The following is a 19,279-nucleotide window of genomic DNA, read 5'->3' on the forward strand; positions in this document are numbered from 1 at the left end:
AGCGTGTGAGTGCCTTATCCACCCTAGGGGGTGTTTCCCAGCGCGCCCTAACCTCTGGCGGGAAAGGATATAATGCCAATAACTTCTTTGAAATTAGCAGTTTTCTCTTGGGGTTAACCCACGCTTCATCACACACTTCATTCAATTCCTCTGATTCAGGAAAAACTACAGGTAGTTTTTTCAGACCCCACATAATACCCCTTTTTGTGGTACTTGCAGTATCAGAGATATGCAAAGCCTCCTTCATTGCCGTGATCATATAACGTGTGGCCCTACTGGAAAATACGTTTGTTTCTTCACCGTCGACACTAGATTCGGTGTCCGTGTCTGGGTCTGTGTCGACCGACTGAGGTAAAGGGCGTTTTACAGCCCCTGACGGTGTCTGAGACGCCTGGACAGGTACTAACTGGTTTGCCGGCCGTCTCATGTCGTCAACTGATTTTTGTAACGTGCTGACATTATCACGTAATTCCATAAACAAAGCCATCCATTCCGGTGTCGACTCCCTAGGGGGTGACATCACCATTACCGGCAATTGCTCCGCCTCCACACCAACATCGTCCTCATACATGTCGACACACACGTACCGACACACAGCAGACACACAGGGAATGCTCTTATCGAAGACAGGACCCCACTAGCCCTTTGGGGAGACAGAGGGAGAGTTTGCCAGCACACACCCAAGCGCTATAAATATATAGGAACAACCCTACAGAAGTGTTGTTTCCTTTATAGCAGCTTAATATAACAATATCGCCAAAAAAGTGCCCCCCCTCTCTGTTTTTTTACCCTGTTTCTGTAGTGCAGTGCAGGGGAGAGTCCTGGGAGCCTTCCTCGCAGCGGAGCTGTGCAGGAAAATGGCGCTGTGTGCTGAGGAGATAGGCCCCGCCCCCTATTTCGGCGGGCTCTTCTCCCGGTGTTTGTGAGACCTGGCAGGGGTTAAATACATCCATATAGCCCCAGGGGCTATATGTGATGTATTTTTAGCCAGAACAAGGTATTATCATTGCTGCCCAGGGCGCCCCCCCCCAGCGCCCTGCACCCTCAGTGACCGCTGGTGTGAAGTGTGCTGACAACAATGGCGCACAGCTGCAGTGCTGTGCGCTACCTCATGAAGACTGAAAAGTCTTCTGCCGCCGGTTTCTGGACCTCTTCACTTTTCGGCATCTGCAAGGGGGTCGGCGGCGCGGCTCCGGGACCGGACTCCATGGCTGGGCCTGTGTTCGATCCCTCTGGAGCTAATGGTGTCCAGTAGCCTAAGAAGCCAATCCATCCTGCACGCAGGTGAGTTCACTTCTTCTCCCCTAAGTCCCTCGTTGCAGTGAGCCTGTTGCCAGCAGGACTCACTGAAAATAAAAAACCTAATAACTTTTTCTAAGCAGCTCTTTAGGAGAGCCCCTTAGATTGCACCCTGCTCGGACGGGCACAAAAACCTAACTGAGGCTTGGAGGAGGGTCATAGGGGGAGGAGCCAGTGCACACCACCTAGTCCTAAAGCTTTTATTTTTGTGCCCTGTCTCCTGCGGAGCCGCTAATCCCCATGGTCCTGACGGAGTCCCAGCATCCACTAGGACGTCAGAGAAATGTAAGCGGAGAGCGCGTGAAGTTATGTATTGGCCAAGTATGAACCAAGACATAGCACAGACTACAGCTACATGTGAATTATGTCTTACGTATAGACCGAAACAACAAGTCGAGCCACTGAGTCCTCACGCAGTGCCAGAGAGGCCGTACCAGAAAGTTGGCACAGATTTGTTTGATTGTAATGGGAAAACGTACATTGTTGTGACTGATTATTACTCTAACTACCCTGAGGTGAAGACACTACATACAACTACTAGTAAAGCCGTAATCAATTGCATGAAGTCAATCTTTGCAAGGCATGGTGTTCCTAGGGAAGTGTTCACTGACAATGGTCCACAGTTTTCCAGTGCTGAATTTAGACAATTTGCTGATGAGTGGTAATTTGTCCATACTACGTCAAGTCCCCACTATACACGCTCAAATGGGTTGGTGGAAAGTTCAGTAAAAACTGTAAAGAGTCTCATGAAAAAAGCTCAAGAAGGTAAAGAAGATTTCTACAAAAGTCTTTTAATCTACCGCAGTACACCTTTACAGAATGGACTTTCTCCTGCACAAATGCTGATGGGAAGGAGGATTAGAGCAAATCTCCCGATACATGATGAACTGCTTAATACACATAACTCAGCGTTGGTCAGACTGAGTAAGGAACGTCAACAGGCGAAACAGACACTGTTCCATGACAGGCGAGCAAAAAGCTTATCTGATCTAAAATCAGGTAACCAAGTCCGTCTCAGAGATCACGAGAAAGGTATTTGGGTGCAGAAAGGTACTGTGCAAGCACAAGTAGCACCAAGATCTTATACTATACGTACAGAGCGTGGAACGGAAGTAAGAAGAAATCGGGTGGATTTAAGATCTCAACCTAACCATAATGAAGACAACATGACTGAAGAATACACTTCATCTGACATGTATGGTGATCCTGATAATGGTGAACAAACCACGATTCTAGAAAGGTCCAACATGGTCGATGAAACACAGACTGTGTATGAAAAACCCAAAAGGGAAATACGCAGACCTGAGAGACTCATTGAAACGTGTTAGATGATGTTCTTAATATGACGTTGTTAATTGTTGCATTGAAGCGTACAGGGCTTATCTTTAAAGAAAAGACGATGTGATGTTAGTGTATTAGAATGCTTAATATTTGTAGACACTCCCTTAGTAATATGTGCAAGCCTGAATCTTCAGTGATGGTCCCTGGGACCAGGGGGGATGCTGGGAAGTGTGTGGTCCAGTGTGCAGTGTGTCTGGGGTTGGTGATGGAATAAACAGCACAGCAGTGAACTCACATGTCTCTGTGTCCTTATGACTGGATTTACAAACATATGAACAAAACAGTGACCTCCCTGGCTGTTCCCACTTCCTGCTCCTCTGTGACTCCACCGCGGCGGAAATCTAGACACGTCTGGCAAAGTGAGACCCGTGGTGCCCCCTGATAGTTTGTTGCACTGTGACTCACACAACTTTTGCTTTGCAATTGAAGCCTACTATGAGGAGCACTGCTAAACAAAATACAGGAGATGGAACCCCCCCCATATTAATATTATGTGGTTCCTGTCTGTTATGAAAAGTACCCGCACATCAACCATTTAATTTGGCAGTAGATAACCTTGTGGCTCATCATTTTGAACAACAAGACCCAGCACGCCCTGCCGGCTTTTAAAAAAAAACCTTATGGCTCGCCAGATGTTTATCTACAACGCTAAAGCTGACAAAGGCAACCTACGGCACTGCTATTATGCACTACAAGTTCCAGCATGTCTTGGCAATGTTAGAAGTGCAGCAGCCGGCCTTTACTCAACTTCCCAGTGGGATTTTTTTAGACCTCACCTAAGTTTTTGTTAAAGTTCTATCATTTACTAATGACCTTTTCGTACCTACCTCCCCCCCCCCCATAACTAACTTGATTACGCTGCCACCCTTCTCACGCATTGGCCACGCGTTGCTGGCGGGATCCCGGCAGACAGCATACCAACCGCGGGATCCCGGCAGCAGAATGCCGCGGGGGGCACGAGCGCAACAGAGCCCCTTGTGGGCTTGCATGACCGCATCCCTTTCTCACTTTTGGAAATGATGCTTTAGCTATTATTTATTTATTACCAGTTATTTACTGTATATAGCGCACACGTGTTCCGCAGCGCTGTACAGAGAGTATTCAGTCAGTCCCTGCCCCAGTGGAGATTACATTCTATATTCCCTATCACATGAACACACATACACACTGGAATTGGACCCAAGACCTTCATGCTTTGAGGTAGCAGCGCTAACCACTACGCCATCTGTGCCGCACAAGAGAGATTTGGTCAGCTACAACTTGTGCTCAGACGAAAATTAAAGTCATCTGCTGATGATTAAAGCGTAACAACAACCCAAAACAAATACCATCAGGAGACCAATTAATACACTGTAAATGATTTCTCAAATCTGCCTTTATTTGATGCAAAAACCACATCTGTATACAGCAATAAAAATGACAATGAGATCACCTCGGAGGTGAGATATCTGTCACATTCATAAAAATGCCCGTGCTATGCTGTTTTTTGTCTTCTTTTTAAATATCGAAAAACATTAGAGGTGCATGTCGGTGGGTTCGCTGGCGGAGAAAGGGTCAGCTATTTACAAACACATCTGGCAGGGTGCGGGAGGCAACAAGGCGTACGTTGGAGAAAGTGACAATTTTTCTGCGACTTTGTTACAAAATTTAAAGCGGTGGCTTTTTAAAAAAGGCAAAAATCAATCTGGTATTACCTTTGCCGCTGTAAATCTTCAGCCAAAATTGTGGAAAACTGTCACTTTCACAAACTTACATCCATTACACCCCCTCCCCCCCCCCTCCCCCCTTAGATGATGACGGAAGAATATAGTACACAGTCCTTTAGAAATCAAATGCACATGGCGTACTTGTAATAAAGCATCCGGGGTATTTACAGGTGATGTAAATGGTTCTGGGATAAACCAGTTTGATTTTAGAAAGAGGATTTATTTAACGATTCACAAAAGTCCATTTAAACAAAAAATATATAATAAATCCCCATGATTGGTGCTATAATGCTACATTCTGTTTATATAAGGTAGAATTGCTATGAATTATTTTTTATATGCATCTGTGTGTATATTATATGTGCTCTGCCCCTATAATAAAGGGATAATTTAGTTCCCAGCAATGTGTGGCTGCTCACATCACTCCGATTTATAGTATACCAACATTGCAGATTTTCCCACACACCTCTAAGGGGTTTGCGGACGCGTCTGCGATGTTGGTCGTCACAGGCCGCAAGCGCCATCATGCATCATTAGAAATACCAGTTCTTGGATTGCTGAGAGCGACATTTTATCTTGCACTACCCCCAACCTTGTACAATATAAGATTTTTGTGTGTAGTAGTATTACAATAGGGCTATATTACACCTGCCAACAGTCCCAAATCCACTAGGCAGTCCTGATTTTCTAAGACAGAAATGTGGAGGAGGAGCCCTGCAGGTTTGCTGGTGTAACTTGAGCAAAAATGGGAAATGCTGCGGTGGATTGGGGTGGGGCTTGAGAGGATAGGGTCAGCTTGGTCCCATGGTGGTGGTGAAGGTGGGAGGAGGGGGGGGGGGGGAGGCTTATTACTACTACCTCCCTATAAACACTCAACATGTTAAAGTCTATTTTTGCATTGTTTTGAATTGAAACACTCTTCTCCTGCTTTGCAATTACCAGACGGAATGCAACAATTTTCCAATTTCCATCTGATTTTCACAAGTTTTCCCTCTCAGTGTCTGGGTGTTGTGTGTGTGAAGCGGTGTAATTATGTGCTATTCTGTTACAGAAACATCACACAAGCAAGGAGAAGCGGAGTTTACGGGGGAGATTATCCGCCTGGTCCTCCATTACATTAGCTGAATGCCGCAGGTAGCTGCAACCTGCAATTTATATACAATATAATTGCCACAAAATGCTGGGAAAATGAGTATGTGTATAATATTATGCATATACCTGGGGTATAATTAGAAACACCCTTCACTACATAATACAGCCATTCAGTCCTATATTATTCTCTTTATTGTTAATCATATTTATTTTGGTTACAATGTAAACTAATAATGTTTTATGGCATTGGCAGTTATGTATATTAAATCCTAGATTCATAGTATATAATCATTGCTAATATTTAGTAATTGCTTGTGAGGTTAAAAAAAATTCTAAGTCTAAATATATAAATATAATATATTATTATCTATGCTGAATATTAATGTTCTAAATGCTGGTGCTCAGGGTATAGGTTAACGAGGGGAATTTGGATGCTGGGTCCAACCCACGAGGAGCCTAGAAAATCCTTTCAAAGCAAAAAAAACTTTATGTGAACCTTTCAGTCAGGGGAAAAGAAATAAATAAATGAAACTAAACAGTAATGAGGCGCCAGTAATTATTGCATTATTTAAAAAGGGAATTTGTTAATTATTAGTATAGGAAATAACTGAAATATTATTTTGTGTGGTGCACACCCTGTACCTACCCTGAAAAAAGTATGTCACCTTAGGATGTCCGTCATTTTCAAATGAAACATGGGGCATTTAGTTTTGTCCCAAATCAGGAAACTTGGACCCTATTGCTTGTGTTAGTTTGGAATCATGTGGAATTTAAATGATGGAAAAATAAGTAATGGAATGAAATGTTTTTTTTTGGAGAAAATAAATGTTTTTGGAAATATAAAATAGAGCCCCTCAATATTATTTCTATAGTAATACATAAGAAAACAACGAGACAATCCTCATAATATCTCTGTGTCGCATCAAGTGACACTTTGCCGGATCCCAATTTTCCCAAATATGGGCGGAGTCTGTTAGTGAAATACATATGGTCAGACTTGTCAGACAGCTGCGGCGGTTATACCTCTGACATTATACACAGCTGTTATATTCTACTTATTATATAAGGACATTCTCTTTGACATTAGCAAATTAGCTCATATAGGCCCAGGCCGCAAACTGAGATATTCCATATCAGGGCAACTTTGGGGGGGCCGCACCCCGGAATCAGCAAAAGGGCCGGTGTGTTTCCTTCATTTATTTTAAATTTCCATATATTATTTGCTAGTATTTAAGTTGAACAAAAATATCAAATTAATTATATAATACATGAATAGTAGTAGCAGTAATAGTAATAATAATAATAATAATAATATAATATTAATAATGATAATAATAAAATGTTAAAGTTTACATTTCTGAGATGCATAGCAGGCAGAATATACACAATAACTTTTTTTTCCCTTCAAAATGTAATTAGGGGCCGGTTGTAATGCCATCTGAGTTTGCCGGAGTTGCGTGTTGCTGGCCGAGACTCGGACGTTTTTTTAAAGCGCCAATCAGTTACAAAGCAAAACCATGCCTAATAAATGACAGCCGCTTTAAAAAAAAGTCAGAGTTCGTCCGGCAACCGGCACCTCCGGCCAGCTTGGATGGCATTACAACCGGCTCTACAGTGTAGATCTGTTTATGTCAAAAGTTTAACATATAATAAAAGGCAATAGATAAACTCTGAACATCTGAATGGTGAAATTTGCAGAGTTTTTGTTTTAACTACAAAAACCCCCCCACAAAATATTCACCTCCGACCTCTGAGGACAAAGTAGTCGCTGACTAATGGAATGATGTTATGAAATAATTGAGCAAAATAATCTGAACACAACTTAGAGAACATTTGTTTAGGATAAGCAGCAGCTATCATTTATTAACGCTGCCTCCATCTGTGTTCGGCGGCCATGAGAATCAGCCTGTGGAGCAGCCATTTTGTGAGGTGAACCTGTATTCTTACACATTAACTAGGAACTCCAGACATCCCTGGGGCACTGAGTATTGTGTTGCTTGCACAAAATGGCCACACTGGTGATGTCACTGGCTCCTAGTGAACTGATTGGCTCATTCTTGAAGCCTGGTTCAGCCCACAAAATGGTTGCCTCTAGTGTACATAGGCTGATTTTAGTATATTACACAGACTCTGTTTATGTTTGTTATTTATTTCTTATGCCTACAGTATTTATGGAGGAAGATATTTGTGCCACAAGGTGACACAATAATGGGCATCGTCAAGAAGTGTAATGGACAGTAAATTGCAGTCAACGTAGGGCCGCCTGAGAAAGCCTTCCTGTGGCATGAGATCACTGCACATATACACACTTGCTAGCATGCATTATTTATATAAAATCTGTATATACATCACAGGACCACTCCCCATTCCCTATATATAATCCATTTATAGCGACAATGCATACATAGTAAAGATTTCTATAGATGGCCAATTCTTGACACACCCCAACTCCCACCCCAGTGATCAGGTAATCCGGCGTACTGTCAGAATGTTTATGTTAAATCCTGCGCGGTTACCATGGTGACAAACAGTCACATAACCATTATAGTGGTTTAAGTATGTTTATAATTATAATGAGAGGTTCTGTTTTTTGTTTTTTTAGGAAGCAAATTGGCTCTGTAACCATAACAACCAAACATCTCATTGTAGAGCTGAACAGATACATTCTGATCTCTGATTGGATGGTGAGGTATTGGTACAGATATGCAATGTTAGTAAATAACCCTCTATGGGATTTTTTTTTTTTCCAGCTGGTAGTAGGTTGAATTTTCCAGTGTTGTTTTTTTTTTTGTATATTATTTTTGCACTGGGACCCTCATCCCTTAGTGGGTAACTAAGGGGATCATAGGCGCTGTAGCTGATAATCTTCAGAACAATCCATGACCAGACATTTATATAATGGGGTATTTATATTAAGCTGCAATTTGAGGCTGTATAAACAGTGTGCGCCACTAGCCTACAATCTCTGCTATTTTGACGTCTACCCATATACAGTATATTTTCATTGTAATTTACTAAAGAGCACTGTAAATGTTTTACTACAAGTCGTCTTTTTATTTCCCCTTCCGCATTTCAGCCACTATTAAGAACTTGAACTGTAGCGTCATCTCTTCTAAGACGATTCCTTCAGTCCGCTGCCGCGGTTTTCTTTTTAAAGCTCATTAAAAATATTCTGTAAACAACTTCAAATATTTAATCTGCCTTTTTTTGTTTAATAAACATATGACCCCCCCCACACACCCTCCCGACCCACCCCTCCTACTCCGCACTCGCAGCGATAAAGTCTTCCCCAACACAACGTTATGTTTCTTTACAAGATGAGGTATAAAGCGTAATGCCATATGAAACTATTGAGATTTTTCAATACAGAGGTTCGAAGTGTTGGTGAATCATGTAACACAGTATTCGGTAGATAAAAATGTAAAAACAGTTCAGAAAAAGGCAAGAAAGTACTTTTCAGCGTAAATACGTTACATTATTCTGCATGACATTGGAAATTTCAACACCGCAGTCTTAAGCAATTTTGTATCTTTTTTTTTTGTTTTTTTTTGTAACCCCAGAAAAATAGTAAACTTAAAAACACAAATGTAGTTTTTTTTCTTTATATATAATCCTGTTACAAACTGATGTGACGAGTCATATTTACAATAGAAACTTTTTTTTTGTTTTTGTTTTTTGGTGAAGAACGTCCCATTTCATGAGTTAATATCAAAGGCATGTGTCAGGTCCTAAATGCTTTTGGAACCAGGTGCAGATACCCTTTGACCTGACCTCCAACGTGAAAACGCCTCCGTTGGAGCCCAATGTGTCACCAGTTGTCTCTGGTTGTTGTTTTTGGGAGAGATGAGTGTTTTCGGAGCATCTTGTCCGAGTTGAATCAGACCAACAAAAAAATCCACCAAACGATTATTCCTCCACCGCGTGGGGATTCTGTTTCGCGAATAAGCTCAGCACGTGGTGAACAAACTGGTATTGCTCACTAGTCTGAATCATTCCGCCCCTGAAAAAGAAAAGACAAAACAATATTTAAAATTATATAAAATAGCTGTAAAATTCCAAATTGAATTTTAACGATGGACACCGCCGGAATACGAGCCAGCAAGGGAAGCACATCCACCAGGTTTACTCCAGGAGACATGAGTAGTATCTGCTCAACAAAGTAACAAAGTGTAGTATATGTAAGACAGTCTGTGTCTTGACAGTGCAAGCTGGGACCTCTATACCGTTACCGATAATTTGCTATAGGGTGCTAAAGGGTCCTGAGCAGTACTATGTTCTACTGCTGGCCCACAGCAATACCATGTTCTGCCGCTGGCCTACAGCAATACCATGTTCTGCCGCTGGCCTACAGCAATACCATGTTCTGCCGCTGCCCCACAACAATACCATGTTCTGCCCCTGGCCTACAGCAAAACCATATTCTGCTTCTGGCACATAACAATACCATGTTCTGCCACTGGCCCACAGAAATACCATATCCTGCCGCTGGCCCACAACAATACCATGTTCTGCAGCTGGACCACAGCAATACCATGTTCTGCCCCTGGCCTACAGCAATTCTATGTTCTGCCGCTGGCCTACAGCAAAACCATATTCTGCCCCTGGCACATAGCAATACCATGTTCTGCCCCTGGCCCACAACAATACCATGTTCTGCCACTGGTCCACAGCAATACCATGTTCTGCCCCCTGGCCCACAGCAATACCATGTTCTGCCGCTGGCCTACAGCAATACCATGTTCTGCCGCTGGCCCACAACAATACCATGTTCTGCCCCTGGCCTACAGCAAAACCATATTCTGCTTCTGGCACATAACAATACCATGTTCTGCCCCTGGCCCACAGAAATACCATATCCTGCCGCTGGCCCACAACAATACCATGTTCTGCAGCTGGACCACAGCAATACCATGTTCTGCCCCTGGCCTACAGCAATTCTATGTTCTGCCGCTGGCCTACAGCAAAACCATATTCTGCCCCTGGCACATAGCAATACCATGTTCTGCCCCTGGCCCACAGCAATACCATGTTCTGCCACTGGTCCACAGCAATACTATGTTCTGCCCCCTGGCCCACATGTTCTACTGCTGGCCCACAGCAATACCGTGTTGTGCCGCTGGCCCATAGCAATACCATGTTCTGCTGCTGGCCTACAGTAATACTGTGTTCTGCCCTGGCCCACGGCGATACTAGTCGGCTTTGAAATCTTTGCCTGGGAGAGACCTTGCTGATTCAGGATAACTGCCTTGTGTCTTGTTGCTTTGCTCAGTCTTGCCATGGTGTATGGCCTGTTACATGAAACTGTCTTCTACAACCTCACCTTTGTAGCTGTTTCTCACCCAGTTTTAAGCCTACACAGCTGTTTCTGTTTCAGTTAATGACTGTGTTTCAACCTACATATGAAAATGATGATCCTTATCACCTGTTTGGTATGATTGGTTAATCATACACCTGAATATAATCCTACAAAATCCCTGCCTCTGTGCAAGTGTACCTAGAGGAGTTGATGCTGTTTTGAAGGCAAAGGGCGGTCACACCAAATATTGATTTGATTTAGATTTCTCTTCTATTCATTCAATTTGCATTTTTTGTTAATTGATAAAAATAAACTATTAACACTTCTATTTTTGAAAGCATTCTTACTTTGCAGCACTGTCCACCAGATTTGGAAACATCGGGACACCCAATGGAATTATTCCATCAGCTCAGTGGCGTAACTAGGGCCCCACAGCCCCTGCGGTCACTCGGAGGCTTGCAGGGCTGCGGGGGAGCTGATGCCGCCACTGATTCTGTTATGGAAAGGAGGACACGGAGGGCACAGAGCACACCTCTCCTGTGTGTCCCTCCTGGGGCTCCGGAGAGGCGCGCGCTGTGCCCTCTGTGTCCTCCTTTACAAAATGCACAGCAGCGGGGAAGCAGCAAGGGAGCCAGTGGGGGAGGGGGGTACCTGGCACTGGGGGAGCATATTTGGCACTGGGGGGGGGGGCATATTTGGCACCAGGGGGACATAGTTGGCACTGGAGGAGCATATTTGGCACCGGGGGAGCATATTTGGCACTGGGAGGGGCATATTTGGCACTACCTGACCGTGATTTGGTTTCCACAGAATCCCTCATTTTCCACTTCTTAATTAGAGTTTGAACACTGCTGATTGGTATTCTCAATTGCTTGGATATCTTTTTATATCCCTTTCCTGTTTTATACAGTTCAATTACCTTTTCCCACAGATCCTTTGACAATTCTTTTGCTTTTCCCATGACTCAGAATCCAGACACGTTAGTGCAGCACTTGATGAAAGATGCAAGGATCTTTCAGGAGTCCAGAAACTCACTGACCTTTTATACACACACACTGATTACAAGCAAACAGATCACAGGTGAGGATGGTTACCTTTAGTAGCCATTCAAACCCGTTTGTGTCAACTTGTGTGCATGTTATCAGGCTAAAATCTCCAGGGTATGTAAACTTTTGATCAGGGTCATTTGGGTAGTTTCCGTTGTCATTATGATTTAAAAAGAGTAAACACAGTTGTTTGACAATAAATGGCTTCACCCAACCACTAACCATGAGTGAAAGAAAAGTTTGTGAGTTATCATTCATATTCTCTGACAAATGGCCAGAAAATCACAAATTCTGCTAGGGTATGTAAACTTATGAGCACAACTGTATATCACGGGCATTGTGGTATGTGGTATAATGTCTCAGGGGCATTGCAGTGTGTGACATAATGTATCACGGACATTGCGGTGTGTGTCATAATGTGTCACAGGCAATGTATGTGCTATAATGTATCAGGGGCATTGCGGTGTGTGGCATAGGGTATAACGGGCATTGCGGTATGTGTCACAGGCATTACGGTGTGTGGTATACTATATCACGGGCATTGTGGTATGTGGCATAATGTATCACGGACATTACAGTGTGTGGCATAATGCATCACGGACATTGCGGTGTGTGTCATAATGTGTCACAGGCAATGTATGTGCTATAATGTATCAGGGGCATTGCAGTATGTGTCACAGGCATTACGGTCTGTGGTATACTATATCACGGGCATTGTGGTAAGTGGCATAATGTGTCACAGGCAATGTATGTGCTATAATGTATCAGGGGCATTGCAGTATGTGTCATAATGTGTCAGGCATTACTGTGTGTTGTATACTATATCACAGGCATTGTGGTATGTGGTATAATGTCTCAGGGTCGTTGCGGTGTGTGTCATAATGTGTAACAGACATTGTATGTGCTATAATGTATCAGGGGCATTGCAGTGTGTAGCATAATGTATAACGGGCATTGCGATTCCTGTCGTCATGTGTCACAGGCATTACGGTGTGTGGCATAATGTGTTGGGGGCATTATGGTGTGTGGCATATTGTGTCATGGGCATTATTGTGTGTGGCATAATGTGTAAGGGCCATTGCAGTATGTGGCATAATGTATACTGGGCATTACTTTAAGGAGGAAAAATGACAAATAATGTAAGGGGCATGAATCAGGATTATTTTTTTTCCTGTGGTGGCCAACGTCTGGGCGTGCAGGTTGCTAAACTGGTATAAGGTAGTCTTTTCCTGCAATGCCACGCCCCTTTATGCAAGGCCCACCCCTTTTTTTGCGAAGTGCGCCTTCGGCGCACGCAGATTCATCTCTTTGCTAGTGGCAATTATGGGGGAGGGCAACAGAGAATGTTTTGGCTTGGGGGAGAAAAATTTCTAGTTACGCCACTGCATCAGCTGTATATTATCAGGCAGTGAGTATACATATAACAGCACCAGAATGGTTTATACCATTTGTCAGTGTTTGGGAACACCTGAGCAGACCATAGGCTGCAGTAACAGGAGCGCCAGTTGTATTAGATATATTTTGTGTTTAGGAATTAATGGGTGATTGTCCGACCTGTCTAGCCGCAGCTGGCAGGTTGTCCTCAGGATGTCTGCAGCCCCCTCATTCTTCAGCTGCTTGCACAGAATGGTGGTAGCGATGAAACATCCGGTTCTCCCAATTCCTGCACTGCAAGGCAGAGTATATCAACAGGTACAGTATTACCACAGGTGACTGGCACAGAGTACATCCACAGCTATCACACAGGTGACTGGCACAGAGTACATCCACAGCTATCACACAGGTGACTGGCACAGAGTACATCCGCAGCTATCACACAGGTGACTGGCACAGAGTACATCCACAGCTATCACACAGGTGACTGGCACAGAGTACATCCGCAGCTATCACACAGGTGACTGGCACAGAGTATATCCACAGCTATCACACAGGTGACTGGCACAGAGTATATCCGCAGCTATCACACAGGTGACTGGCACAGAGTATATCCACAGCTATCACACAGGTGACTGGCACAGAGTACATCCACAGCTATTACACAGGTGACTGGCACAGAGTACATCCACAGCTATCACACAGGTGACTGGCACAGAGTATATCCACAGCTATCACACAGGTGACTGGCACAGAGTATATCCACAGCTATCACACAGGTGACTGGCACAGAGTACATCCACAGCTATCACACAGGTGACTGGCACAGAGTACATCCACAGCTATCGCACAGGTGACTGGCACAGAGTACATCCACAGCTATCACACAGGTGACTGGCACAGAGTACATCAACAGCTATCACACAGGTGACTGGCACAGAGTATATCCACAACTATCACACAGGTGACTGGCACAGAGTATATCCACAGGTATCACACAGGTGACTGGCACAGAGTACATCCACAGCTATCACACAGGTGACTGGCACAGAGTATATCCACAACTATCACACAGGTGACTGGCACAGAGTATATCCACAGGTATCACACAGGTGACTGGCACAGAGTACATCCACAGCTATCACACAGGTGACTGGCACAGAGTATATCCACAACTATCACACAGGTGACTGGCACAGAGTATATCCACAGGTATCACACAGGTGACTGGCACAGAGTATATCCACAGGTATCACACAGGTGACTGGCACAGAGTACATCCGCAGCTATCACACAGGTGACTGGCACAGAGTACATCCACAGCTATCATACAGGTGACTGGCACAGAGTACATCCACAGCTATCACACAGGTGACTGGCACAGAGTACATCCACAGCTATCACACAGGTGACTGGCACAGAGTACATCCACAGCTATCACACAGGTGACTGGCACAGAGTACATCCACAGCTATCATACAGGTGACTGGCACAGAGTACATCCACAGCTATCACACAGGTGACTGGCACAGAGTACATCCACAGCTATCACACAGGTGACTGGCACAGAGTACATCCACAGCTATCACACAGGTGACTGGCACGGAGTACATCCACAGCTATCACACAGGTGACTGGCACAGAGTATATCCACAGCTATCACACAGGTGACTGGCACAGAGTATATCCACAGCTATCACACAGGTGACTGGTACAGAGTACATCCGCAGCTATCACACAGGTGACTGGCACAGAGTACATCCGCAGTTATCACACAGGTGACTGGCACAGAGTATATCCGCAGCTATCACACAGGTGACTGGCACAGAGTACATCCACAGCTATCACACAGGTGACTGGCACAGAGTATATCCACAGCTATCACACAGGTGACTGGCACAGAGTACATCCACAGCTATCACACAGGTGACTGGCACAGAGTACATCCACAGCTATCATACAGGTGACTGGCACAGAGTACATCCACAGCTATCACACAGGTGACTGGCACAGAGTATATCCACAGCTATCACACAGGTGACTGGCACAGAGTACATCCACAGCTATCATACAGGTGACTGGCACAGAGTACATCCACAGCTATCACACAGGTGACTGGCACAGAGTATATCCACAGCTATCACACAGGTGACTGGCACAGAGTACATCCGCAGCTATCACACAGGTGACTGGCACAGAGTACATACGCAGCTATCACACAGGTGACTGGCACAGAGTACATCCACAGCTATCACACAGGTGACTGGCACAGAGTACATCAACAGCTATCACACAGGTGACTGGCACAGAGTATATCCACAGCTATCACACAGGTGACTGGCACAGAGTATATCCACAGGTATCACACAGGTGACTGGCACAGAGTACATCCACAGCTATCACACAGGTGACTGGCACAGAGTATATCCACAGCTATCACACAGGTGACTGGCACAGAGTATATCCACAGCTATCACACAGGTGACTGGCACAGAGTATATCCACAGCTATCACACAGGTGACTGGCACAGAGTATATCCACAGGTATCACACAGGTGACTGGCACAGAGTACATCCACAGCTATCACACAGGTGACTGGCACAGAGTATATCCACAGCTATCACACAGGTGACTGGCACAGAGTACATCCACAGCTATCACACAGGTGACTGGCACAGAGTATATCCACAGCTATCACACAGGTGACTGGCACAGAGTACATCCACAGCTATCACACAGGTGACTGGCACAGAGTATATCCGCAGCTATCACACAGGTGACTGGCACAGAGTACATCCGCAGCTATCACACAGGTGACTGGCACAGAGTACATCCGCAGCTATCACACAGGTGACTGGCACAGAGTACATCCACAGCTATCACACAGGTGACTGGCACAGAGTATATCCACAGCTATCACACAGGTGACTGGCACAGAGTACATCCACAGCTATCACACAGGTGACTGGTACAGAGCATATCCGCAGCTATCACACAGGTGACTGGCACAGAGTATATCCGCAGCTATCACACAGGTGACTGGCACAGAGTATATCCGCAGCTATCACACAGGTGACTGGCACAGAGTACATCCACAGCTATCACACAGGTGACTGGCACAGAGTATATCCACAGGTATCACACAGGTGACTGGCACAGAGTATATCCACAGCTATCACACAGGTGACTGGCACAGAGTACATCCGCAGCTATCACACAGGTGACTGGCACAGAGTATATCCGCAGCTATCACACAGGTGACTGGCACAGACTACATCCGCAGCTGTCACACAGGTGACTGGCACAGAGTATATCCACAGCTATCACACAGGTGACTGGCACAGAGTACATCCGCAGCTATCACACAGGTGACTGGCACAGAGTATATCCACAGGTATCACACAGGTGACTGGCACAGAGTACATCCGCAGCTATCACACAGGTGACTGGCACAGAGTATATCCACAGGTATCACACAGGTGACTGGCACAGAGTACATCCACAGCTATCACACAGGTGACTGGCACAGACTACATCCGCAGCTGTCACACAGGTGACTGGCACAGAGTATATCCACAGCTATCACACAGGTGACTGGCACAGAGTACATCCACAGCTATCACACAGGTGACTGGCACAGACTACATCCGCAGCTGTCACACAGGTGACTGGCACAGAGTATATCCACAGCTATCACACAGGTGACTGGCACAGAGTACATCCACAGCTATCACACAGGTGACTGGCACAGAGTATATCCACAGCTATCATACAGGTGACTGGCACAGAGTACATCCACAGCTATCACACAGGTGACTGGCACAGAGTATATCCACAGCTATCACACAGGTGACTGGCACAGAGTACATCCACAGCTATCACACAGGTGACTGGCACAGAGTACATCCACAGCTATTACACAGGTGACTGGCACAGAGTACATCCGCAGCTATCACACAGGTGACTGGCACAGAGTACATCCGCAGCTATCACACAGGTGACTGGCACAGAGCATATCCGCAGCTATCACACAGGCGACTGGCACAGAGTATATCCACAGGTATCACACAGGTGACTGGCACAGAGTATATCCACAGCTATCACACAGGTGACTGGCACAGAGTACATCCACAGCTATCACACAGGTGACTGGCACAGAGTACATCCACAGCTATCACACAGGTGACTGGCACAGAGCATATCCGCAGCTATCACACAGGCGACTGGCACAGAGTATATCCACAGCTATCACACAGGTGACTGGCACAGAGTACATCCACAGCTATCACACAGGTGACTGGCACAGAGTACATCCGCAGCTATCACACAGGTGACTGGCACAGAGCATATCCGCAGCTATCACACAGGCGACTGGCACAGAGTATATCCACAGCTATCACACAGGTGACTGGCACAGAGTATATCCACAGCTATCACACAGGTGACTGGTACAGAGTACATCCACAGGTATCACACAGGTGACTGGCACAGAGTATATCCACAGCTATCACACAGGTGACTGGCACAGAGTATATCCACAGCTATCACACAGGTGACTGGTACAGAGTACATCCACAGCTATCACACAGGTGACTGGCACAGAGTACATCCACAGCTATCACACAGGTGACTGGCACAGAGCATATCCGCAGCTATCACACAGGCGACTGGCACAGAGTATATCCACAGCTATCACACAGGTGACTGGCACAGAGCATATCCGCAGCTATCACACAGGTGACTGGCACAGAGTACATCCACAGCTATCACACAGGTGACTGGCACAGAGTACATCCACAGCTATCACACAGGTGACTGGCACAGAGCATATCCGCAGCTATCACACAGGCGACTGGCACAGAGTACATCCACAGCTATCACACAGGTGACTGGCACAGAGTATATCCACAGGTATCACACAGGTGACTGGCACAGAGTATATCCACAGCTATCACACAGGTGACTGGCACAGAGTATATCCACAGGTATCACACAGGTGACTGGCACAGAGTACATCCGCAGCTATCACACAGGTGACTGGCACAGAGTATATCCACAGGTATCACACAGGTGACTGGCACAGAGTACATCCACAGCTATAACACAGGTGACTGGCACAGAGTACGTCCACAGCTATCACACAGGTGACTGGCACAGAGTATATCCACAGCTATCACACAGGTGACTGGCACAGAGTACATCCACAGCTATCACACAGGTGACTGGCACAGAGTACATCCGCAGCTATCACACAGGTGACTGGCACAGAGTATATCCACAGCTATCACACAGGTGACTGGCACAGAGTACATCCACAGCTATAACACAGGTGACTGGCACAGAGTACATCCACAGCTATCACACAGGTGACTGGCACAGAGTATATCCACAGCTATCACACAGGTGACTGGCACAGAGTACATCCACAGCTATCACACAGGCGACTGGCACAGAGTACATCCGCAGTTATCACACAGGTGACTGGCACAGAGTATATCCACAGGTATCACACAGGTGACTGGCACAGAGTACATCCACAGCTATCACACAGGTGACTGGCACAGAGTACATCCGCAGCTATCACACAGGTGACTGGCACAGAGTACATCCACAGGTATCACACAGGCGACTGGCACAGAGTATATCCGCAGTTATCACACAGGTGACTGGCACAGAGTACATCCACAGCTATCACACAGGTGACTGGCACAGAGTACATCCACAGCTATCACACAGGTGACTGGCACAGAGTATATCCACAGCTATCACACAGGTGACTGGCACAGAGTATATCCACAGCTATCATACAGGTGACTGGCACAGAGTATATCCACAGCTATCACACAGGTGACTGGCACAGAGTATATCCACAGCTATCACACAGGTGACTGGCACAGAGTATATCCACAGCTATCACACAGGTGACTGGCACAGCGTATATCCGCAGCTATCACACAGGTGACTGGCACAGAGTATATCCACAGCTATCACACAGGTGACTGGCACAGAGTACATCCGCAGCTATCACACAGGTGACTGGCACAGAGTATATCCACAGCTATCACACAGGTGACTGGCACAGAGTACATCCACAGGTATCACACAGGTGACTGGCACAGAGTAT

The 19,279-nt window shown here is 45.5% G+C and overlaps 1 protein-coding gene across 2 annotated transcripts in view; it reads right to left on the bottom strand.

Moving 5' to 3' along the window:
• Positions 1–3,986: 3,986 nt before the first annotated feature.
• Positions 3,987–19,279, bottom strand: part of PTPN5 (protein tyrosine phosphatase non-receptor type 5) — a 214,417-nt gene continuing 199,124 nt past the window's right edge. For both annotated transcript variants that reach the window (XM_063946358.1, XM_063946357.1), the window contains 2 exons: positions 13,335–13,448; positions 3,987–9,438 (listed from right to left, as the gene is read on the bottom strand). In XM_063946358.1, the coding sequence (XP_063802428.1) occupies positions 9,345–9,438; positions 13,335–13,448 (208 nt within the window). In that variant the 3' untranslated portion in view covers positions 3,987–9,344. The remainder of the gene's footprint in view (positions 9,439–13,334; positions 13,449–19,279) is intronic.

The sequence above is a fragment of the Pseudophryne corroboree genome, chromosome 11 (genome assembly GCF_028390025.1).
Source record: "Pseudophryne corroboree isolate aPseCor3 chromosome 11, aPseCor3.hap2, whole genome shotgun sequence".
In the NCBI taxonomy this organism is placed as follows: Eukaryota; Metazoa; Chordata; class Amphibia; order Anura; family Myobatrachidae; genus Pseudophryne; species Pseudophryne corroboree.